This window comes from Polistes fuscatus, unplaced genomic scaffold, assembly GCF_010416935.1.
Source record: "Polistes fuscatus isolate 324 unplaced genomic scaffold, CU_Pfus_HIC Scaffold18, whole genome shotgun sequence".
Classification (NCBI taxonomy): Eukaryota; Metazoa; Arthropoda; class Insecta; order Hymenoptera; family Vespidae; genus Polistes; species Polistes fuscatus.
Window position 1 is genome coordinate 452,365 of NW_025113086.1, and position 27,052 is coordinate 479,416.

General features: G+C 28.8%; 2 protein-coding genes across 2 annotated transcripts; one reads left to right on the top strand and one right to left on the bottom strand.

The window, feature by feature from the left end:
• Positions 1-1,362: 1,362 nt before the first annotated feature.
• Positions 1,363-6,014, top strand: LOC122515580 (nose resistant to fluoxetine protein 6-like). The gene is made up of 14 exons (XM_043632980.1): positions 1,363-1,579; positions 2,281-2,525; positions 2,604-2,797; positions 2,882-3,012; positions 3,197-3,424; positions 3,542-3,755; positions 4,041-4,206; positions 4,303-4,382; positions 4,478-4,573; positions 4,825-4,954; positions 5,057-5,231; positions 5,315-5,457; positions 5,539-5,565; positions 5,973-6,014. Exons 1-14 carry the CDS (start codon positions 1,363-1,365, stop codon positions 6,012-6,014), a joined length of 2,088 nt encoding a protein of 695 aa, XP_043488915.1.
• A 2,513-nt stretch (positions 6,015-8,527) lies between these two features.
• LOC122515581 (nose resistant to fluoxetine protein 6-like) lies at positions 8,528-13,159 on the bottom strand. The gene is made up of 10 exons (XM_043632981.1): positions 12,943-13,159; positions 12,577-12,821; positions 12,317-12,507; positions 12,099-12,229; positions 11,622-11,849; positions 11,298-11,511; positions 9,249-9,378; positions 8,970-9,144; positions 8,744-8,886; positions 8,528-8,650 (listed from the first exon to the last, which is right to left on the bottom strand). The coding sequence occupies exons 1-10, from the start codon at positions 13,157-13,159 to the stop codon at positions 8,528-8,530; spliced, it is 1,797 nt and encodes a 598-aa protein (XP_043488916.1).
• Positions 13,160-27,052: the final 13,893 nt, after the last annotated feature.

Here is a 27,052-nt window from a genome sequence, read left to right on the forward strand (position 1 = left end):
AATTTAACGTGCTTCCACAGTTGCACATTTTAAAATTATTCAAAATAAATTTGTACAATAAGTATATGCACTTTTATAATGAACATTGAGAAAATATTTGTAAATAATACTATAGAGGAGATGGTAAAAAGAGGGTTCAATATTTTAAGGAGTTATAATACTTATCAGGAGGAGTACAAATTGTCCAGTTACCTACTTGTTCCAACACAGAACGAAACACAGCGAAGAAAACAAACAGCCGGATTTATTAATTACTCTTTACAATTCTTTCAAATGTTTGAAGAAATCTTTGATGGAAAAAGTTGAATTATTACAGGCAAAACTGTAAAAACTTAATGATTTTTTTATTTTCATTTTTTACAAGATTACTGTGAAGCATAAGAAAACGTATTAAATCAGCTTATTGATTATACCATTCGGATAATTTATTTTCAATTTATACCGATCTCTTGGAGCACTTGTAGTCTATGAACTTAATTCATTATAGCAGAAGAATATTTTCCTTTTATTGCTAATATTATATTCGTTATACCCATTAAACCATCAAAAATAATATAAAAAACGATTAATAAATGAAATTCAAATGAATTTTGTACATAATAAAATGTAAATTTAATATTAATTTTTGATGAGGTACTTAGGTCGAACTTAAAATCTGAGTTTCTAGATTACAATATGTATTTCTTTCGAGTAATTAACAAAATAATTTGACGTATATTAAATAATCTAATACACTCTGCCAATATTTAGGATGGTTTAAAAGAAAGTACATTTCCCTCAACGTTTCTGCTATAAGAAGTTCTAGTACAAGAAATATTTTTTAATTGAAGAAACCATGAGTCCTTAATATAAAAAATTAGTCGGAATTGAGAACAACAATTTTACAAGCAGGTAGTTTGAATTAGTTAAGATAAAAAATTTTGTGACGTCAATAATGACGCTCATTATCGTTATGTTAATATTATTTATTAAAATGAAAAAGGCAGTTGTTATAGGAAGGATAGATTATAAAAAGACATTCTTCTAAATGCAATCAAACAGTTGTAGTTTTTCCGTCAGGTGGTGTGAAATCTTCTCAGTGCATGTACTCAGTTTTTTCTCGGTCGTCCAGCATTATTATTCGAGTATAGGCTTAAGTAATTTCGTTCGTTAATCTTTATTTTGTTTTTCTTTCCTTCTAAATATTTATATTGTTACTATATTATATTATTTCGCAATATTTTTGCTCATCCAGTGTAAAAACAAAAGGGATACTTTGAAAAAAAGTGAAAGTAGCGTAAAAATAGATTTTTTTCGATGAGTATTATATAGGAGCACAAAAAATACAACGAAAGTACACCAGAACAACATCGCATAGTGAAAATGGCACGTCCAGTAGTCCAATTGCTGAAATATTTAACAGCATTTATTTTTTTTCCTCATTATTGTACGGCAAATGAAACGAAAGAATTGAAAATTCGTACGTTGCCAGTTTACGCAATGCTAGCAAACGCAGAACTTTTAAATTTAACTCAATGTGGAAAGGAGCTTATTCAATTTCGAGAAGCCATCGATCAGCAGTTATTATGGAGCTTAAAAAGTACGTGAAAGCTACGAGATAATTTCTATTACTACAGATTCTAAGTACTATGCTTTGAAATAATTATTTTTTTTATAATAAATGAGATCGTTCGAATGAATATTTTAAGGTACAAGGACTTATAAATAAATTAGTTCGGCTTTTTACTTTAAGAAAGGAGCAATATTATGAGGATTAAAAATTTTCAATTTTTTAATATAATTTTTCACAGGAGAAAGATCATCTCAAAATGATTACAGTTTCGTACAATTTATATTTAAAAATCGGACAATTATTGCAACGCGTAATTAAAAATTTTGTTCTAATTTTTAGTTATTTGGCTTTTTCTCAAAAATTAATTAAGTTAAGGATCTGAAATTTTCAGAATTTCATTGTTTTATTAGTACCTATATATTCTCTAAGTATCATTATATTGTCTCTCGCGGGCAAATTCAGTACGCTTATACCCCTATGGCCTTTCAAGAAAGTATGTATATTTCAAGAAAGTATTCAAGAAAGTATACATATGTGTTGCTTACAAATTCAAATTCTTCTGAAAAAATCTTACAAAAAGGGTCATTATTTGTAATAATATACTACTTTTTTATGGATGAAAAATCTTTAAAAAGAGTTCATTTTCAACTTTTCAATGGAATTTTCCTCGTAAAAATTACATTCGATTTACATAACAATGAAATTTTAAATAATACTTTATTGTCCAGTAATCGATGCGAGCGGTGAACCAGTATCAGGATTTATTTATGGAAGTAATTATTGGTTGGGTAGCAGAAGTCAATGCGAAGACGCCAAAAACGGAGATCTCCTCGTATTATCGAAAGAATCATTACGAAACAATTCGAGATATCGTAATATCAAGGAAGAATTTCCACCGTTCGAAGTGAAATTCTATGTTGCAAATTTTCGACATAATAGCACTATACAATACTACATTCCACTACCAAAGCAAGCAAGTTTCTATTAAAAATTAAAGAAAAAAAACACGTAATTTTAAGTCTTATTAAATATTTTGATATTTTTTTTCCAGGACTTGATGATACTCGGTATGTGCTTACCAGCATCCTGTTCGAAGAAACAACTTTCTATTCTCCTAGAAAACGTGTTGAGAAAAAGAACTCTTTTTAAAGGCGAATTATACTCAGCCGATTTTTCGTTAGTAGAAGTAAGAGATCTAATGGATGACTATCGATGGTTATTAAGTGGCACATTCATTACAATGATGTAAACAGACACACAATTCTTTTATCATTTATGGTGGTCATATATACAATATAATTATGTTTCCCTTTCGTTGACTATTTTTAGGGTAATAGTTATACTCACATTCATATTAATGATAATGGGAACAGCCTACGATGTTCTGATATACCAAGAACGATTGAAGAAAAATGACAATTGTCTTCAAGACCGTGAAAATATTAATTCTCTAGCGATAGGTACATCTATTTTATAATTTGTAATCTTTTTTTTGCAACATACTTTTGAGCTATTATCATTCGATAAGAAATTAATTGTACGTACCATATCCTCGCATTGGTGATGCGTAACGAAAGGGTTATTATAGCTAATTCTTATACACAAATAAATAATTATTTAATATTAAAACGTTTATTTTTTTAGAAGAACTTCAAACTATAAACGATAATAATAAGGATCAACTGAAAAAGTTAAAATACCACAGTTTCCTTTATAAAATATTACTGGCTTTTTCCGCATATTCGAACACGAAAATGATATTTAATATGAAATCTCAGAATACTTCTTTACTGGTTATACACGGATTAAGATTTATTACGATGGTATGGATTATTCTTTTACACAAATTATTTTTTGTGAAAGAATATGTTGGTAAGTTTTTTGTAATGATTGTGATTTCATTTATTTATAATAATATAAGTGATCTCATTTAAATTTATCAATGTTTCCTTCATTGTTGTTTTTTAAATCTTTAATATTTATTTTAAGACAATAAACGATTTGCTTTGAGAAAATCAGAGGAGTTGTTCCATCAAGTGATGTCCAATGCAACCTTTGCAGTTGATACATTTTTATTTTTTAGTGGCTTTCTGGTCACTTACTTTTACGTAAAGATAGAAATAGACAAAAGTATACGTAAACCAATTAATTACTTAAATAGGATAAAATTATATTTTCTCGTTGTCCTGAAAAGATTTATAAGGTAGGACTATTTATTAATATTTTTAATTTTTCCATATATTAGGATTAATTCCTGCATAAGTTTTTTAATTCTAAAAATGATAAGTGAAATTTCGTTATAGTAATAATAATAATATTTTTGTTGACCATTATATAAGTCGGTGGTAAATGCGATCCTTTGTTTTGATGTCACGTATATGGCTGGATTGTATTATAGAATAGTAAAAAAATATTAGTTTAGTTAGTACTAATAATATAGTAATTTTAAATATATCTCACCTATGTGTTACTACTTCTACTGTTTCAGATTGTCACCGACTAACTTTATAGTAATCGGGTTACAGCAAATAAATGCAACGTTGTATAGTAAAACCTCGCTGTTTTATATAATAGAGAATTCACACGAAATTTGTCCGAAATATTGGTGGAGAAATATCCTTTATATTCAAAATTTGTTTAGTCATCAGGAATTGGTACGGACCAATGCTTATAGCAATGTTTAATATTAGAGCGTGTATAAATTAATTAATTTTAAGAATAATATTACTTACGTATTTCAATCTTTACAGTGCCTTACTTGGAGTTGGTACTTGGCATTAGACATGCAATATTTCGTGATTATTACTTTTCTGTTATTCTTATCTTCCATGTAATGATCTTTACATTACACTAAACATACTGGTATATACAAAATAATATACAAGCGTTTACAATCCTTTTTCATTAAATATAATTCTGTTCCAGGTACTTCAAAGTAGCATGCAGTTTGTTTAGTTTCATGTTTACCTTATCGATAATCTTAACTGGATATTATGTCTACATTTATGACTACGAAGTTGTGTAAATATCAATGTTAATTTTTATACAAATGAAAATATTTAATCCTCCCGTCACTAGCGGCTTGCATATTTGTCCATATAATGGCTCGTATATAAAACTAGTGCAATCATTTATTGGTTATGCGTTTATAAATTATATTTATAAGTGATAAATATTTATGAGCGAATTTATATAGAATTATACTTTTGGGCCAAATACGCTATAATGAAAGGGTTATTGTATCAATGCATTAAAGATTTTTTGCATTACAGATTGGACAAACAATACAGTCTTTCAAGAGTGTTTTACTTTTCACCATTGGTTAGGATAGGACCTTATCTAGTAGGTGTGATCGCTGCATATATCGTTGTGAAATTAAACCACAAATTATTATGGAAAAAAGTAAACGAATATTCTAATCGCTTGTCGCTTTAAAATGCTATAGAATCGAATCACTTTTTTGATGATGTTGATGTTGACTCTAATGTTAATAACTGATTTTAGAAATCAATAATACTCTTCTGGATACTCGGCAGCTTGTGCAATCTAATAGTAATCTTTGGATTATATCGGAGAAGAGTATCAGGTTTAGGTGCTGTTTTTTACACTGCTCTCAGTAGAACTGTATGGGCAATTGGTATAGCGTGGGTAGTAATTGCTTGTTGTACAAATAATGGAGGTATAAATAAATATCTGATTTTATTGTTTAACTCGACATTATTACTTTCTTATCGTTATTAATAAAATCAATTTGTATTTTAGGTATAGTTAATCGTATTCTATCGTGGAAGGTTTGGATACCATTAAGTAGGTTGACTTACGCAGTTTACCTGATAAATCCAATTCTTATCATTTCTGTGAATTTATACAGTGAAACTTCCACTCACTTTGATATTCTCCCATTCGTATGTATTATTTTTTCTTGTTTGTTTATATTGATAGGTTTATATGAATTTTAATTATTTTTTTTTTGTTTTGTTTTACAGTTAATTTCAGGTGTGGGATACGTAGTAGTAAGTTACATGTGTGCATACGTGGTATCGTTGATGTTCGAAATGCCGTATGTTTCCTTGATGAAAGAAGGGATTAATTACTTGAACAAGAAAACATGATTCGTTTTTTTATAGTTTTCGATAGTTTTTTTCTATCGGTTACTAACGATCACGATAAAAAAACAAAGTTAATACAATCACTCACAAAAGTATTTTAAGACTTTCCATGAAATAATTTATTTATTATAATAATTATATTATACGACACTTACCGACATACTATTAACATTGTATGAAGGTGTGACTCTCTAGATTGTAGAGGTAATCATTCAAGCAAATTGAATTACATATACAATAGTCATACTTTGTCAATATTTTAATAAATGTGATTTTTATATAATATTTACGAAGACCCTTATTCTTAACAGGATAATGATTCTATAGATACTGCAGAAATGGTTAAGAAATAGTTTATATAGAATACAACTCACACTTTGTCTTCTTGTTTATTTCTTTTTGTCACTATGTCTTTTCCTTAGATTACTGCAATTTGCCTTGCTAAATTATCTTAAGTACTGAAAGCATAGTTAGTTTGCCATTTATGTGAACTACTGTAAATAGTTTCGATTTATTTTATACTACTGATTAAATGTTACTCGTTGTTTAGTTGTACTACTGCAAAAAAATTTGCTTAGAAAGTCGTGTCGATAGGTCACAATATACTAGAATTTTTAAATATCTTATGAAAGGATACTTCCAAATATTAAAATAAACAAACGAAAACCATGTTTCTGTTGCAACATTCTAATAATTTACATTTATTCTTTTCTCCATCTGAATCTGAACACATGCATAGATCTTCAATGACTTAGATTAGTATTATGTGTGTGAATATCGTAATATACAAATTTATAATTATGAAAATAAATTGTTACACATTCTCGTAGTAAGTTCAAATGTAATTGATTATTACCATCGTTTTTAGCTCGTTGGATGTAAATCAATACATATTATATATCACTGATTATTTCATAGCATCTTCTTTCTCCTCTACACCTTGAAAAGTATTTGTATGCGCAACTGCTGCACGAGTCTTATGATTGCAAAGCATTCTATCATTCTTAAGAAAATAAGCAAAAAGAGAAAACTGAGAATAAGCAATGATATGTATAACATGCGTTCTGCATAAAAGAAGAAATTGTTAGCTTCAGTGAACGCTACAACTCCCGTTTAGCCAAACATCCCAACCCTTTAGCAAAAAATTTACTGGAAACAAATGAACTAGTACGAAGACTAAAAAGGTTCTACCCTTCTGACCTTAAAACAAGATTTGAATGATTTAAAACATCGTAATATTATTTGAGTCTAATGTATTATATCTACACTCACCATTGTAAATCTTATTTATTTACATTTCATGTTATTACATCACGCCAGCCTAAAGTACTTATAATTCTCGTCGAGAATTGATTGTATGTTCTGTAATGAATTAAAAAAAAAAAAAAAAAAAAAAAATATAATAATTATTGTTTAGAAAACAAAGCGCAAGTACGTTTGTTAGTTTTTCTCGTTGCAAAAGAATTAATATTCTTTTTCATATTTCATACACTGGTAATCATTTTGTTAGCACAAATTATTATAGTTTATAACCGTCAATTGATTGAATAATATAACTATTTTTATTAAAATCGATGAACTAAAGTCTATAGATCGAAAGAAAAATTTATTAATTCATACAAGTCTTCACGATAGTCCGCAATCCAAAGTGTCTCACTGACAATGAGATCTAAATTGTGCGGTGCGACAGTTACTCAGAGAGAAAATACTTTATAATTTTCCCATTTGAACACATATACAGTATTTCAAGAAAGTATTTAGGCACCTACAATAGAATACTATATTAATTATTGTTATTTTTAATAAAGTTAAAGGTGTAAATTTAGTTTTCTTCGAAAATATGAAAATAAAAGTTAAATTAATACGAACTTTGAGTTTTCTGCAATACCTATTTATATTTTTGTTGGTTATATATTCTGTATTATACAGTACCGTATTTTATTTTGAAGCCGCTGTAGCTTATAATTATTTAAGAGAAAATTTTGTACTGTATTTTATTATTTTTACAATGTTTTAAATGTAGTACAATCAAATTTTATCTACAAATACACAAATTAATCTTTTACAATATATTTAGATAATGGTAAAGTATCGAAATTAATTTATTTAAACTGATATAAATATTGATTTACAACGATAAGATTTTTGTTTTAGAGTTAAATTATTAAATACTTGTTTTTTGACGTGTTTTAAAGTTTAATAAATGTTCATTTAAATATTTTGTTGCCTTTTTGTTAACTTTTTGGTCTCCTCTTAATCTATCATGGTAGATTTTATTTTTATATAAAATGCTGGAAATGTCTTATTTTTAGAAAAAGGCGTCCGTCAATTAAGACCTGTAAGTTTCAAAGTGATACGTTTGATAATTTCAAGCGATCAACTTGAGTTAAACAAATAAAATATATGTAAGAATGAGGGGTGATGGGGAGTAAGAAACTAAAGTGCATAATTTTTCATGTAAAATAAAGAAATGTCGTATATTATTTGTTCCAAATCAAAAACCAAAGGATACGGTCTGAATTCTACTGGAGCTGTCAACCGTCAGCCGTTTTTACTGTAATTAATATAACAATTTTGAATGTTTCGAATCCTACGCAAACGAGTGAGTGGGAGCGTCGAGACGTCGAAACGTGTCGAGACCTGTCGAAGCGCTACGACACCCGTGACAAGGAAGTATCCTAGTTTAGCGTTAAAACCAAGAAGCGCCGAGAGCCTTTTGTAAGGGCTCCTTCTTTCTTCTAGCACGCCCTTTCCGACCACAAATATTAGGCCATTCTTATGCATCGACAGCTACAGTATTTGTCTTTTCGGCAATTACCACTCCAAAAGAATAAACACTCCAAAAGAAGTATAACTTCAAAAATACTCATGTTATTTGTTTAAGTATTTCATCCCTTCTTTCATCAAGTAAATACGGCATTTCGAACATCAACGATATCACGTAAGAACATATGTAACTTGCTACTACATATCCCAGACCTAAAATTACCTGAGAAATAAAGTAGAATAACACACATGACGATAATTAATTAAAACTTATTTAATCTATAGGTACAATCAAAAATTAAAAAATAATACATACGATTGTTAGAGAATCGAAGTGAATGGATGTTTCACTAAAAAAATTTACAGAGCTTATAATAAGTGGATGTATCAGAAAGGCTGCGTAAGTCAATCTACTGAATGGTATCAAAACTTTCCAAGAAAGAATACGATTCACTATACCTAAAATGCGAATTGATTTGATTAATAACGATAAGAAAGTAATAATATCGAGTTAAACAATCGAATCAGATATTTATTTATACCTCCATTATTTGTACAACACGCTATTAATATCCATGCTATACCAATTGCCCATACATTTCTACCGAGAGCAACGTAAAAAGCAGCAGCTAAAACTGATAATCTATTCTGATATAATCCAAAAAGTACTGATAAATTGCATACACTACCCAGTATCCAAAAGAGTATTATTGTTTTCTAAAATCAGTTGTATCAACATTAGAGATATCATCAACAGCATCAAGAAAATAATTTGATCGTGAAGTATTTGTAAGCGACAAGAGATCAGAAGATGTGTTTACTTTTTTCCATAATAGTTTGTTGTTTAATTTCAAAAGAATATACGCAGCGATCACACCCACTAGATAAGGTCCTATTCTAATCCATGGTCGAAAGTACAAAGGTTCAAATACATTGAAGTGCTTGTCCATACTGTAATATGAAAAATCGTCATTTCGTTCATGAATTAACCTTTTCATTAAAACATACTTTTGGATAACTCGACAATCTGTAAAATACTAGCTCATTATAAACAATTACGGTTTTAAGTTAACTTTCTATAGGATGCTTTTAAAATATACATTACAGGAAATATGTATAATAATTAATATTGATATTTACGTAGGAATATAATTATAAATGTAGGATATACAGCCAGAAAGAATTATCGATGATATAAACAATAAGCAAAACAAAATAACTGCTACTTTAAAATACCTGTAATAAAATTATGTTCGATCAATTAGCATGATATACTCTTAAAAAGAACCTTTTATAAAAAAAAAATATAAGATGCCTTACATTGAAGATAAGAATAACAGAAAATTTATTGTAAGGAAGTATTGCATATCGTTCGCCAAATACCAACTCCAACCCATACACTGCAAAGATCGGTATTGATAAGTAATATTGTATCTATATTATTAACTTAATCATAGAAGAATTTTTAAAATTGCTATTATCATAGGTCCATACCATATATTGTAGACTAAAAAAATTTTGAATGTAAAGAATATTTCTCCACCAATATTTCTGACAATTTTCGTGTGATCGTTCTGTTATATAGAAGAGCGATGTTTTACTGTACCACGTTACATTTATCTGCACTAATCCGATTAATATCATAAAAGTAGGTGACAATCTAAAATAGCAGATGTAGAAAAAATATGTAAGATATTCCAAATAATTATAACTCTAATTTTGATCCAATTTATGTAAAAATTCATAAATCTTTGGTATTCCGATATCCAAGTAAATAAATTTAATATACAGTCCAGGTAAATTAAAAAAATATATTTAATAATACGATTAACCCCTTGCACTATTCGGAACCTCAGGAAAGGCCAGTCCAAACGCGGCTGTCTCGATCATCGCGGTGAAAGGCGAGCGGCGGAGCGCGCGTGCCGAAATTTGAAACCTATTTTCACGACCGAACGCAAGATGTCGAGTACGAGTCAAGCTCGTGATATTCATGTTTGATTTGGAACTGAACAACGAGCCAGACTCGTGACATCCATGTTTGGCCTAAAATTTTCATCACTAGTCAGACTCGCCAAAATAGTGCAAGGGGTTAAAATTAGTGATCTCAGAACCGTTTATCCGTTGTCAATTGAGCATCTATCAAATATAGATACAGATCGAATTTTTTTGAAATATGCATAATCGTTGTAGTATAAGAATCAATACTCGATCAATGTCACTTACAACGGATAAACTACCCTAAATCGTTTATTTCTAGAACTTTCTTTGTTCTTTCCTAATTAGTCGTTTTTTTTCTCTAAGCTTGAAATAAATTCAAACCTCCACCTCTCTGTTTTATACAGGGACAACTGAAAAACCCATATTGTCAATTGACTGAATCTTTTCAAGGAATTCGAACATAGCGTTTGTAATTTTCATTGATTGTTACACATAAAATTACTTGAAATTACTTCCTCCACGACCGTACTTTAAAAATTCCTAACGAAAGAAAATTTTTAAATGATTAAAACCTTAATAACATTTTATAGCATGCCCAGTCAAATCGAAAAATAAATTCTCCTTTCTACAAATTGCGTGAATTTTACACTATTCCTGGCATTCTATAAAATTACTCATAACAAATATATTTCATTTTTTTATTTTTTTAATTAATATTATGCAATCGGTTATTATAACCCCGTATCTATGCACATATATAAAGGTCCTCGAACAAAAAATCGTGTTTATGAACAACCAACATAAGGGTCACTAGTATAGTTGATATTATTTATATATTAAAAAAATTGTTTTTATTGTCCTCGAATTTGAAAAACTTATGCATAAATTACTTGAATTATATTAGATTTAAGGAATTAAAAAAATGGTCTTACCTAATAAACCTTTTCATGAGAGCGAGAAAATATAATTTTGTTACATTTAATAAATTATGCGATGCACGTATATCCTTGCCCATAACTTTTTTTAAATACAAGTAGGAGACAAGGAAACCACCAAAACAAAAAAATGTATCTACTGCAAGAGTTCCACTGTATATTACGTAAAAAAATAAATCATCTACTTTTTTCAAAAGAAACGACCTATTGTCTATTAATAAACATAACAGAAAATTAAAGAGAATTAATATACAAGCATATATTAATTTAATTGAAATATCTTATTTGAATGAAACTTAAATTCAATCGTAATAATTGTACCAGAAATATCCATTGAAAAGTATACTGTATGCAGCCAAATAAGCCATATCATCGAAAAAAATCTTAATCCGTGTATAATCGGAATACCAGCATCTTCAGATTTCATACTAAATATTATTTTCGTGTTCGAATATGCGGAAAAAGCTAAGAATATTTTATAAAAAAAACTGTGGTATTTTGACTTTTCCAGTTGTCCTTTGTTATTATCGTTTAGCGTTTGAAGTTCTTCTAAAAAAATAAACGTTTTGATATTAAATTATTATCTGTTTGTCCATACGAATTGACTACAATAATCCTTTCGTTACTAGTAACCCAGATACGTGTCTCACTCATGTAAAGATTTCGTAAAAATTACTAGAACATATGGGAGTATTACCTCATGCTACGATAGGGTACGTACAAATAATTTCTTATGGAATGATAATAACTCAAAAGTATGTTGAAACCAAAGGATTACAAATTATAAAATAGATATACCTATCGCTAGAGAATTAACATTTTCACGATCTTGAAGACAATTGTCATTTTTCTTCAATCGTTTTTGGTATATCAGGACATCGTAGGCCGTTCCTATTATCACTAATAGGAATGTGAGTACGATTATTACCCTAAAAAAAGGCAACAACAAGAAGACATAATTATATTGTATATTTATCGAAGAAATATTATAAATGATAAAAGAATTGTTGGTTTACATCATTGTAATGAATGTGCCACTTAATAACCATCGATGGTCATCCATTAGATCTTTTACTTCTACCAACGAAAAATCGGCTGAGTATAGTTCGCCTTTAAAAAAAGTTCTTTTTTCAACACGTTCTAAAAGAATAGAAACTTGATCTTTCGAACAGGATGCTGGTAAGCACATACCGAGTATTATCAAATTCTACGAAAAAAAAATCAAAATATTTAATAAAATTGTAAAATTGTTATTTTAATTTTTAATAAAACTTACTTCTTCAGGTACTACAATGTGGTATTGTAAAGTGCTATTATGTTGAAAATAAGCAACAAAGAATTTCACTTCAAAAGGTGGAAATTCATCTTCGATATGACGAAATCTCGAATTGTTTCGTAATATCTCTTCCGATAGAAGGAAGGGATTTCTATTTCCGGCATCTTCGCATTGGCTTTTACTACCCAACCAATAATTATTTCCATATATGAATCCTGCCTTTGGCTCGCCGCTCGCATCGATTACTTGATAAAAGAAATAAAATACAAATTTCATGTTTTTGTGGATCGAAATTAATTATTATGTGCAACTCATGAAGATTATACCATTTTGGTAGTCGCAAAAAAGATCGTAGATTTCACGTACCTTTTAGGCTCCATAATAACTGCTGATCATTGGCTTCTCGAAATTGAATCAGTTCTTTTCTACATTTAGTTGAATTTAAAAGTTCTGCGTTTGCTAGCATTGCATAAACTGGCAGCGTACGTATCTTCAATTCTCTCGTTTCATTTGCCGTACAATAATTAAGAAAAAAAATAAATGCTGTTAAATATTTCAGCAATTGGACTACTGGACGTGCCATTTTCACTATGTGATGTTGTTCTGGTGTACTTTCGTTGTATTTTTTTTGCACCTATATAATACTCATCGAAAAAAATTTATTTTTACGCTACTTTCACTTTTTTGAAAAGTATTTCTTTTTGTTTTTACACTGGATGAGCAAAAATATTTCGAGATAATACAAAATAGTAACAGTATAAATATTCAGAAGGAAAGAAACATAAAGTAAAGATAAACGAATGATATTACTTAAGCCTATACTCGAATAATAATGCGCGACGACCGTGAAAAAACTGAGAACATACACTGGGAAGATTTCACACCACCTGACGGAAAAACTACAACTGTTTGATTGCATTTCGAAGGATGTCTTTTTATAATCTATCTCTCCTATAATAACTGCCTTTACATTTTAATAAATAATATTAACATAACAATTATGAGCGTCATTGTTACGTCACAAAATCTTTTATTTTAACTAATCCAATCAACCTGCTCGTAGAATTGTTTTTTTCCATTCCGATAAGTTGTTTATGTCAAGGACTCATAGTTTCTTCAATTGAAGAATATTTTTCGTAGTAGAACTTCTTTTAGCAGAAACGTTAAAAGAAATGTATTTTCTTGTAAACAATCCTAAATGTTAACAAAGTATGACAAATTATTTAATATACCTCAAATTAATTTTTTAGTTGTTTGAAAAAAGTTTATATTTTAATCAAAAAACTCGTTTTTTAGGTTCGATCTAAAGACATCATATATATTTTTCCGTTATAATTAATTAAGTTGATAGACTACAAGTGCTCCAAATGATCGGAATTAATTGAAAATAATGGTATCTGAATGGTATAGTCAAAAAGCTGATTAAATACGTTTTCTTATGTTCTACAGTAATCTTGTGAAAAAGTAAAATAAAAAAAATTATTAAGCTCTTACATTCTTTGCCTACAATAATGAAGCTGTTTCCATCAATAATTTTTTCAAACATTTAGAAGAATTGTAAATGGTAATTAAAATGTCCTGGTTTTTGTTTTTCTCATTGTGTTTCGTCCTTTGTCTGAACAAATATTGGAGGTTATTAAAACGAAAAATTCCTAGCCGTGTTGACCAATGATAAAGATACCTGTAGATACATTTTCACTGAAAGGATATATGATATTTACTTAATTTACAACGGGATAGGTTTTCTTCGAAAATCATACAACGGTATTTTTTGATATCTATACAGCTATCGCCTTCAACTTTCTATCTTGCTTGCTAGAATCTGGAAAGTCGTACTTCTCCTCAGCTATTCACACTCTAAGATGATACCGGTACCCTTTATTAGAAAAAGATTTATAAGTAATGGGGGAAGACCGCTACAACTCAGTTGATCCATAGTTATTCAGAATTTGTTTAGTTTATCAAAATCAGTTGGATTAGTATTCAGTTGATTCAGTTGATCCGCATATAATCAGTTGCATAGATTCAAGTCAGTTCAGTTGAGTCATATTCAGAGTTTGTTTATTCAATTATTATTAACAAATTCAGCTAGTTAGTATGGATCAGAAGTTACTGATAGTAACAAACAAATAAATTATCTCATCTTATAAAGCGTTTTATTCTTTCAAAACATTTTATTAAAAAGTTTCCGTTTTAATTTCATTAGAAAAGAGTTTTTTAAATGGTCTACAAAATAGACCAGCTATACCAAACCTGTGACCAGGTCAGTCGTAAAAAGACGTTGGAAACGCATAAGCATTATTAATACATTTTATTGCGTCACCACTAGTTGGTCAATAACAATAAAACTCAATAATACTTTATACAAACGCGATTGTCTTTTTTCTGTAATCGATCGCTTCTGATATCCATAACAAATATAAAAATAATTAATGAAAATTGTATAAGAGATAATATTTACTTACGATATAATTAAAAACCAATAAACAACTTTGAACTAATGTATTTAAAAAAAACTTTCTTGATCAACATTTACTATGTTGATAAGTACCTTATTTACGACATAGAACATTTATAATTAATGAAAGTTGATTTTCATTGGAAGAAATAATTTAAAATGCCAAGTTAATCTGACAGTTTGTAGTCCTTCTGATAAGTATTATAACTCGTCATAATATAGGATCATACTTTTACAACCCTGTATAGTAAAATCTCAACAAATAAATTCCAAAAAATGTACAACTGTAAAAACACGGTAATAAGCACAAGTTAATTAGCATAAGTTTATATTATCTTTATTGAAAATAAGAAAATCGACACTACTATTATATATAATTATTTTTTTTTTTTAGGATCATATTCTACCACACAACGGACTCGATCAAGCAACGTTTACGTTTACTTTTATTACGCTTTTCGTGGATAAAACGTAAGATTTATCGAGAGATAGTTATACACGTCTATGAATATATATAAAGAGTGTACCAAAAAAACATTATTTAATTTGAAATATTTCCGTCATTTGAGATTATCCGTGCAAAATCCTTAGCAAAAAGTTTCACACAATTTAAAGATCATTCTTGATTTTGTATAGAAAATCTTTTTGAGATTTGGAAAATTTATTTCCAGCATTTTATTTGAAAATACAATCCACCATGATGGATTACAAGGAGATCAAAAAGTTAAGAAAAAAGCTAAAAAATCAATAAATTATCATTAAATTTACTTTAATAATTATCACAATTCAATTATTTAATAATTTAACTCTTATACAAAAAACTTATTATTATTGTAAAACAATATTTAAATCAATAATATTTCAATAAATGAATTTTGATACTTTATTGTAATTTAAATCTTTTTTAAAAGATTAATTTGTCTATTTAAAGTTTTATTTTACTACATTTAAAATACCGTAAAAAAAATAAATTACAGTACGAATTACTGTATAATACATACAGTACAATACGGTACTGTATAATACATAATGAATAATCAACAAAAGTATAAATAGGTATTGAAACTAACTCAAAGTTCGTGATTATTTAATTCTATTTTTTTTTTTAATTTTCGAAGGAAACCTATATATATATATATATATATATATATATATATATATATATATATATATATATAATTTACACCCCTAAATTAGTTATTACTGCTGATAATTAACAAATTATTTCATTGTTGCTGTTCAAATACTTTCTTGAAGCACTGTATATATGTGGGAATGTGAAAATAGTTGAATTATTCAATCGTTCGATGGTTAGAGAGAGAAAATATAATAATTTATATTATTTATACGATTACCAGTGCATGTAATTTTAAAAGGAATATTCATTATTTTACGACGAGAAAAACTAACAAACGTACATGCGCCGTTTTTTCTAAATAGATAAATACTAAATGAGAATAAAATGTTCAAATGAAAATTGTCTACGCACACAGGAGTAAAAATTAAAAGTCAAAAAGACGGTTTTTTGTGGTTACTGTGTTACGTAAGTTGAATGGGAAAAGAGACAATACATAGAATTCAAATGCGAAAATAAGAGATGACGCAATTTATACTTAGCATTGCATATTATCGGTCTTCTGTTTTTGCTCATTTTCTTACGAATGATAGAATGGTTTACAATCATACCATTCGTGCCACAAATTTAAATGAGAGCTCTATAGTTTTAAAGAGCTATAATATTATAATTAAATTGAATCACATTCATTACTAAGAAACTTACCAAAATAATCTTTCTCATAAAGTAATGTGTGCATAAAAATAATCCATACCATCGTAATAAATCTTAATCCGTGTATAACCAGTAAAAAAATATTCTCAGATTGCATATTAAATATCATTTTCGTGTTCGAATATGCGGAAAAAACTAGTAATATTTTGCAAAGAAGACTGTGGCGTTTTAACTTTTCTAGTTGATCCTTGTTATTATCGTTAAGCGTTTGAAGTTTTTCTACAAAAATAAACGTTTTGATATCTAATAAATATTTGTTTGTCTATAAGAATTAGCTATAATAACCCTTTCGTTACTAATCACCAATGCGAGGATAGGGTACGTACAAATAATTTCTTATGGAATGATAATAGCTCAAAAGTATGTTGAAACAAAAAGATTACAAATTATTAAGTAAATATACCTATCGAATAGCAGGGCATGAATCTGATAAAAGTTAAAAATAATAATCTTACTTCTAAAAGAAACTAATAATATAATTCTTGTGAAAAATATTTATTCAAAGAATTAAAAAACTTATTCTCTTCGCATAGGTGATTAATCATTTTACTGAAAAAGGGAGCGCATTATTTTCAATAACGATAAAAAGAAACCAAAGACACTGAAATCATAAAGGATTTGAAAGACACCATCTTCTTTTTTTTCATACTGGAAAGAAACCATGAGCATTAATATTCTATCAAAAGAATTAAAAAAAGATTGCATCTTAATTATTTATAAATTATTTTCTACAATAATTCCTATTAAACTATCATCTCCTGCATTTTTTTGACCAGTATCAGTATACATTTTACTTTCTGTTTTAGTTTTCGAGATTTCTAAAACTAATGCAGAGAAGTGCAATTCCTATTACTGTCGTTACAAAAGTGTATTTAAAAGAAAGTATCAATCACAAACAAACGCAGAACGTTGTTAGGCGTAGAGGCTTCGAAAAAAAATGTTTGGTTACACAAAAGAAGTATAACTTCTTACGTGTGTACATAAGTACACACACCAATTTTCTGTTTTTTGAATATTTGGCTTTATCTTAAAAACTAATTAAATTAGGAATATAAAACCTTTAGGATCATTTCTGTTATAACTCTGTTCCGAAGAAGTATGACTATCGACAAAAATTCAAAAAATAGAAATGATCCTAATAGTTACAGACCCATCAACATTCTCTGTATCCTTGGTAAAATATTAAGTAGAGTTATCCTTAACGAGTTAGTACTATTTAAAGCAAAACAATATCTTCATCAATTAACAATTTAGATTCCGCAATAAGAACTCTATCATCTGCCAGCTAATAAGATTCATTGAATTTGTTGTTTATGGGCACAATAACAAGAAACTTTAACCCATGGTCTTATTAGGTTTCAACACGAAGGTCTTGACACAGTTTAATATTCAAGCTCTCTAAACTAAATTTTATCCCCTCCCCAACTTATAAAAATCTTACTCAGTTTCCTATCCGACAGATCCTTCCATGTCTTTGTAATCCACTCCCTCTCCTCACTCATCCTTGTTCCCCGTCGTGTAGCCCAAGGGTGGATCCTTGGTTAAATATTATTCAACATCTTCGTCAACGATATTCCCAGAAACCTAATGGATGTAATTGATCTTTTTTGTGGGTGAGACAGCCATTCTTACTTCCTTCATGTCTTACACATACTTTAAAGCTTATTCTGAAACACAAATGAGCCAAATCCACAGACACCATATCTACAAAAAATATGGTAAGGAGTGGTATAAACCATAAAACGAGGAAAATACGAATAATAGATCCGAATGTCCGGTTTTATCTTTAGGAACGAGTGTGCTAGCCAATCAAACAAGAATCAACAGCCCTCTCAATTCATCATCCATCGGTGCACAATGGACCTAAATCACCAAAACGTTGCTAAAAAATGTATATGTAGTTAAACATTTTAATAAGTTAGTATTTAAGGATTTTTGGAGTCGCTGAATATGAATCTAATATTGATGACAAGACACTTCAAAATCGTCAATCGTGCAAAAATATTACAAAATTCCTTAGATCTGGCAACATTCTGAATAACGAAGAGCAACAAAGGTTTCCCTCTCCTTTTCGATCATGGCTTAGTCCTTCCTCGAAAGATATCATCTTGTTACGACCCTGTTTCGTGCCGTCCTTGGAAAAAGGACGTGAAGGTTGTTTCCAGGCAACGAGTTGTTGATCGAGAGAGAACTTGACAGGAGTTTGGAAAGCACGGACGTGTTCGTAATACGGGGAACTGTAGAAAGGGCCTTAACGGTTGTAAGAGTCCGCGCTGTTAAAGAAAGTTCTGTTCTTGTTATTTTACGAAATCTGTGTTTTGGGCGGGAGCGTTACAATATTTATACTTATGCAACGAATAAGAAACGCTCACGACCAATAGGGCACGCTTCTCCCTTCCGTAACGCCTACTTTGCGAAGAGACTCCGTTTCACTCTCCATGAAATTCTTAAACGATCCTTTATAAAGTAGGGCTTCATGTTTCTTACTTCTATACTTTCAATCTGCGACACCTTCTAGGAATTTTTCGATTGATGCTGCATTATTCGAATAATTTACTTTGACCATTACACTGAGGGAAGCTGTTATCGCTCGCGAATATTTATAAGTGAATAATTATTAAATTATACTATTAAATCTTTGTGACCTTAAAATTATTGTTAAACAAATAAATTACATTTATATAAAAAAAATAAAAAAAGTAATAACAAAAGTCCCATATTGGGGGAAATTTCTAACTTATCGACTGAAGAAACGCGTGAAGGAACGTGTCAATTATCCTTTGGTCTGAAAATTTCTTCATTAAAAAAATTAGGAATCTTTTATTGAACGTGTAAAAAAAGTGTAAGGCTTTTGATTAAACGTGTATCAAATGGACTACAACTTATTCGTAAAATTTACTATATTTATTACAATAACTATAAAATTTACATTTATTGATAAAAAGATCCCTGCCTTATCGATTAATAGAATTAGTTACAAGCTACAAACTCTGCAGACATACATTAAACATTTCCTGCATTAACATTTATAGATATTCATAATTAGTATAATATAATAGTTAACAATAAAGTCAAATAATCAAATAATTTATAAGTCGCAATTGAAAAATAATTTCGTTAACGATATGTATTACTATTATGAAAGTATTAGTAGTCGAAATAAGATTCGGGTAACATACAATTAAAAAAAAATATAGAATTATATATAATTCTTCTTTTTCCTACGTTACCAAAAACCGTTTGGCATTGTGGCCAATGCCTAGAAGAAGCTTACAATCCCTGAAGGTCACAATTTTCCTATAAAAAATATATCTATATATTATTATATTATATATTATTTTATATATATTTATATGCTTATAAAAATCTTAAAAATTGGCGTATTTATTAATTAATAATAGGAATAATATTATTTATTCCTATTATTAATTATTATTAATTATTAATATTATAACTTACCTTTTATTCGTATTTCCAATGTAAAGCAAATAAGCATGATAAGCAAAAAGAGAAGATCGATAATTGGCAATGCTAAGTATAAATTGCGGCATCTCTTATTTTTGCATTTGAATTCTATCTATCGTTTCTTTCCCGTTCAACTTACGGAACCACAAAAAAACCACTTGGAAAATATTATTTTTAATTATTAATCATAGGTTTTAGTAAACAGCGCATATACGTTTATTAGTTTTTCTCATCGTAAAATAATGAATATTTCTTTTTAAATTACATACATTGGTAATCGTATAAATAATATAAATTACTATGTTTTCTCTCTCTAACCATCGAACGATTGAATAATTCAACTATTTTCACATTCCCACATATATACAGTGCTTCAAGAAAGTATTTGAACAGCAACAATGAAATAATTTGTTAATGACCAGCAGTAATAACTGATTTAAGGGTGTAAATTATATATATATATATATAGGTTTCCTTCGAAAATTAAAAAAAAAAATAGAATTAATTAATCACGAACTTTGAGTTAGTTTCAATACATATTTTTACTTTTGTTGATTATTCATTATGTATTATACAGTACCGTACTGTACTGTAGGTATTATACAGTAATTCGTACTGTAATTTATTTTTTTTACGGTATTTTAAATGTAGTACAATAAAACTTTAAATAGGTACATTAATCATTTAAAAAAGATTTAGATAAAAATAAAGTATCAAAATACATTTATTGAAATATTATTGATTTAAATATTGTTTTACAACAATAATAAGTTTTTTGTTTAAGAGTTAAATTATTGAAGAATTGAATTTTGATATTTATTAATCCATCATAGTGGATTGTATTTTCAAATAAAATGCTGGAAATAAATTTTCCTAACCTCAAAAAGATTTTCTATACAAAATCCAGAATGATCTTTAAATGGTGTGAAACTTTTTGCTAAGGATTTTGCGCGGATAATCTCCAATGACGGAAATATTTCTAATTAAATAATGTTTATTCGGTACACTCTGTATACATATTCATAGACGTGTATAACTATAAATCTCTCGATAGATCTTACTTTTTATCCACAAAAAGCGTAATAAGAGACAAAGTAAACGTTGCTTAATCGAGTCCATTGTATGGTAGGATATGATCCTAAAAAAAAACAGAATAATCATATGGTAGTGTCGCTTTTCTTATTTTCGATAAAAATAATATAAGCATATGCTTAGTAACTTGTGCTTATTACCGTGTTTTTACAGTTGTACATTTTTTGGAATTTATTTGTTGAGATTTTACTATACAGGGTGGTAAAAGGAGGATCCTATATTATGACGAGTTATAATACTTATCAGGAGGAGAACAAATTGTCCAGTTAACTACTTGTTCCGACAAAGAACGAAACACAGCGCAGAAATCAAACACCTGGATATATTAATTACTCTTTACAATTCTTTCAAATGTTTCAAGAAATCTTTGATGGAAAAAGATGCATTATTACAGGCAAAAATGTAAAAACTTATTGATTTTTTTATTTTCAGTTTTTACAAGATTACTGTAGAGCATAAGAAAACGTATTTAATTAGCTTCTTGATTACACCATTTGGATAATTTATTTTCAATTTATACCGATATTTTGGAGCACTTGTAGTCTATCAACTTAATAAATTGTAGCAGAATAATATTTTCCTTTTATTGCTAATATTATATTCGTTATACCCATTAAACCATCAAAAATAATATAAAAAACGATTAATAAATGAAATTCAAATGACTTTGTACATAATAAAATGTAAATATAATATTAATTTTTGATGAGGTATTTAGGTCGAACTTAAAATCTGAGTTTCTAGATTACAGTAGGTATTTCTTTCGAGTAATAAACAAAATAATTTGACGTATATTAAATAATCTAATACACTCTGCCAACATTTAGGATGGTTTAAAAGAAAGTACATTTCCCTCAACGTTTCTGCTATAAGAAGTTCTAGTACAAGAAATATTCTTTAATTGAAGAAACCATGAGTCCTTAATATAAAAAACTAGTCGGAATTGAGAACAACAATTTTACAAGCAGGTAGTTTGGATTAGTTAAGATAAAAAATTTTGTGACGTCAATAATGACACTCATTATCGTTATGTTTATTATTTATTAAAATGTAAGAGGCAGTTATTATAGGAGGGATAGATTATAAAAGTCATCCTTCGAAATGGCAATCAAGCAGTTGTAGTTTTCCGTCAGGTGGTGTGAAATCTTCCCAGTGTAGTCCCCTACGTCCCCCCCCTTTATTTAGATTAAAAAATTTACTCTATCCCTCATTTTTATTTTCTTATTATTATGTGAGGCAGTTATTATAGGAGGGATAGATTATAAAAAGTCATCCTTCGAAATGCAATCAAGCAGTTGTAGTTTTTCCGTCAGGTGGTGTGAAATCTTTCCCAGTGTATGTTCTCAGTTTTTTCACGGTCGTCGCGCATTATTATTCGAGTATAGTCTTAAGTAATTTCGTTCGTTAATCTTATTTTTTTTTTTTTCCTTCTAAATATTTATATTGTTACTATATTATATTATTTCGCAATATTTTTTCTCATATAGTGTAAAAACAAAAGGGATACTTTGAAAAAAAGTGAAAGTAGCGTAAATAGATTTTTTCGATGAGTATTATATAGGAGCACAAAAAATACAACGAAAGTACACCAGAACAACATCGCATAGTGAAAATGGCACGTCCAGTAGTCCAATTGCTGAAATATTTCGCAGCATTTATTTTCTTTCTTAATTATTGTACGGCAGATGAAACGAAAGAATTGAAAATCCGTACGATGCCAGTTTATGCAATGCTAGCAAACGCAGAACTTTTAAATTCAACTCAATGTGGAAAGGAACTCATGAATTTCGAGAAGCCATTGATCAGCAGTTATTATGGAGCTTAAAAAGTACGTGAAAGCTACGAGATAATTTCTATTACTACAGATTTTAAGTACTATGCTTTGAAATAATTATTTTTTTTATAATAAATGAGATCGTTCGAATGAATATTTTAAGGTGCAAGGACTTATAAATAAATTAGTTCGGCTTTTTACTTTAAGAAAAGAGCAATATTATGAGGATTAAAAATTTTCAATTTTTTAATATAATTTTTCACAGGAGAAAGATCATCTCAAAATGATTACAGTTTCGTACAATTTATATTTAAAAATCGGACAATTATTGCAACGCGTAATTAAAAATTTTGTTCTGATTTTTAGTTATTTGGCTTTTTCTCAAAAAATTAATTAAGTTAAGGATCTGAAATTTTCAGAATTTCATTGTTTTATTAGTACCTATATATTCTCTAAGTATCATTATATTGTCTCTCGCGGGCAAATTCAGTACGCTTATACCCCTATGGCCTTTCAAGAAAGTATGTATATATTCATATGTGTTGCTTACAAATTCAAATTCTTCTGAAAAAATCTTACAAAAAGGGTCATTATTTGTAATAATATACTACGGGTTTTTTTTTGGATGAAAAATCTTTAAAAAGTGTTCATTTTCAACTTTTCAATGGAATTTTCCTCGTAAAAATTACATTCGATTTACATAACAATGAAATTTTAAATAATACTTTATTGTCCAGTAATCGATGCGAGCGGTGAACCAGTATCAGGATTTATTTATGGAAGTAATTATTGGTTGGGTAGCAGAAGTCAATGTGAAGACGCCAAAAACGGAGATCTCCTCGTATTATCGGAAGAATCATTACGAAACAATTCGAGATATCGTAATATCAAGGATGAATTTCCACCGTTCGAAGTGAAATTCTATGTTGCAAATTTTCGACATAATAGCACTATACAATACTACATTCCCCTACCAAAGCAAGCAAGTTTCTATTAAAAATTAAAGAAAAAAAACACGTAATTTTAAGTCTTATTAAATATTTTGATATATTTTTTCCAGGACTTGATGATACTCGGTATGTGCTTACCAGCATCCTGTTCGAAGAAACAACTTTCTATTCTCCTAGAAAACGTGTTGAGAAAAAGAACTCTTTTTATAGGCGAATTATACTCAGCCGATTTTTCGTTAGTTGAAGTAAGAGATCTAATGGATGACTATCGATGGTTATTAAGTGGCACATTCATTACAATGATGTAAACCAACAATTCTTTTATCATTTATGATAGTCCTTCGTTAAATATACAATATAATTATGTTTCCCTGTCGTTGACTTTTTTTAGGGTAATAGTTATACTCACATTCATATTAATGATAATGGGAACAGCCTACGATGTTCTGATATACCAAGAACGATTGAAGAAAAATGACAATTGTCATCAAGACCGTGAAAATGTTATTTTTCTAGCGATAGGTATATCTATTTTATAATCTGTAATCCTTTTTTTGCAACATACTTTTGAGCTATTATCATTCGATAAGAAATTAATTGTACGTACCATATCCTCGCATTGGTGATGCGTAACGAAAGGGTTATTATAGCTAATTCTTATACACAAATAAATAATTATTTAATATTAAAACGTTTATTTTTTTAGAAGAACTTCAAACTATAAACGATAATAATAAGGATCAACTGAAAAAGTCAAAATACCACAGTTTCCTTTATAAAATATTACTGGCTTTTTCCGCATATTCGAACACGAAAATGATATTTAATATGAAATCTCAGAATACTTCTTTACTGTTTATACACGGATTAAAATTTATTACGATGGTATGGATTGTTCTCATACACAAATTAATTTATGTGAAAGAATATATTGGTAAGTTTTTTGTAATGATTGTGATTTCATTTATTTATAATAATATAAGTGATCTCATTTATATTTATCAAGGTTTCCTTCATTGTTGTATTTTAAATCTTTAATATTTATTTTAAGACAATAAACGAGTGGTTTTGAGAAAATCAGAGGACTTGTTCCATCAAGTGATGTCCAATGCTACCTTTTCAGTTGATACATTTTTATTTTTTAGTGGCTTTCTGGTCACTTACTTTTATGTAAAGATAGAAATAGACAAAAGTATACGTAAACCATTTAATTACTTAAATAGGATAAAATTATATTTTCTCGTTGTCCTGAAAAGATTTATAAGGTAGGACTATTTATTAATATTTTTAATTTTTCCATATATTAGGATTAATTCCTGCATAAGTTTTTTAATTCTAAAAATGATAAGTGAAATTTCGTTATAGTAATAATAATAATATTTTTGTTGACCATTATATAAGTCGGTGGTAAATGCGATCCTTTTTTTTTATGTCACGTATATGGCTGGATTGTATTATAGAATAGTAAAAAAATATTAGTTTAGTTAGTACTAATAATATAGTAATTTTAAATATATCTCATCTATGTGTTACTACTTCTACTGTTTCAGATTGTCACCGACTAACTTTATAGTAATCGGGTTACAGCAAATAAATGCAACGTTCTATAGTAAAACCTCACTGTTTTATATAATAGAGGATTCACACGAAAATTGTCCGAAATATTGGTGGAGAAATATCCTTTATATTCAAAATTTGTTTAGTCTGCAGGAAATGGTACAGACCAATGCTTATAGCAATGTTAAATATTAGAGCATCTATAAATTATTAATTTTAGGAATAATATTACTTATGTACTTCAATCTTTACAGTGCATTACTTGGAGTTGGTACTTGGCATTAGACATGCAATATTTCGTGATTATAACTTTTCTGTTATTCTTATCTTCCATGTAATGATCTTTACATTATACTAAACATACTGGTATATACAAAATAATATACAAGCGTTTACATTCCTTATTCATTAAATATAAATCTGTTCCAGGTACTTCAAAGTAGCATGCAGTTTGTTTAGTTTCATGTTTACCTTATCGATAATCTTAACTGGATATTATGTCTACATTTATGACTACGAAGTTGTGTAAATATCAATGTTAATTTTTATACAAATGAAAATATTTAATCCTCCCGTCACTAGCGGCTTGCATATTTGTCCATATAATGGCTCGTATATAAAACTAGTGCAATCATTTATTGGTTATGCGTTTATCTTCTTCTTCTTCTTCTTTCTTTAGTTTAGGCAAATTGCCTGTTCCGTAACGACGTTTTTCTGCCTATTGCACTGTTAAATTGTCGCACCATCGTTTTCGTGGGCGCCCCGTGCTTCTGCGGCCTACCGGTGACTTATCCCGTGCAATTCTGACAATTCTTCCGTTGTCCATTCTGTTGATATGTTCGTTCCATTCTTTTTTTCTTTTTAGTATCCACTCGTTAATGTTTTCCACTTTGCATGTTCTTCTTATATCTTCACTTCTCTCTCGATCCAGTAGTGTTTTTCCAGCTATTCTGCGAAGAACTCTCATTTCGGTTGTCTCTAGTAACTGTTTCGTTTTCGCCGTGTCTGGTCGAGTTTCTGCGGTATGTGACATAATAGGTCTTACCATTGCCTTGTAAATTCTTGCTTTGGTCTCTATGTCAATGTTTTTGTTTCGCCATATTGTGTCATTCAAACAACCCGCTATTCTGGATGCCTTCATTGTCTGTTCTCTTACCTCTGCTTCAACATCACCATATCCTGAGATTTCTATTCCTAGGTACTTAAATCTCATTTCCTGCTGAATAACCTTCCCTTCAATTTCCAGTTTGCATCTTAACGGTGTCTTTGATGTTGTCATGCATTTTGTTTTCTGGGCCGATATTTTCATGTTGAATGATTTGGCTATGCAGTTAAATCGGTGTAGTAGACGTTGTAGATCATCCTCATTTTCGGCCACTAATACAGCGTCA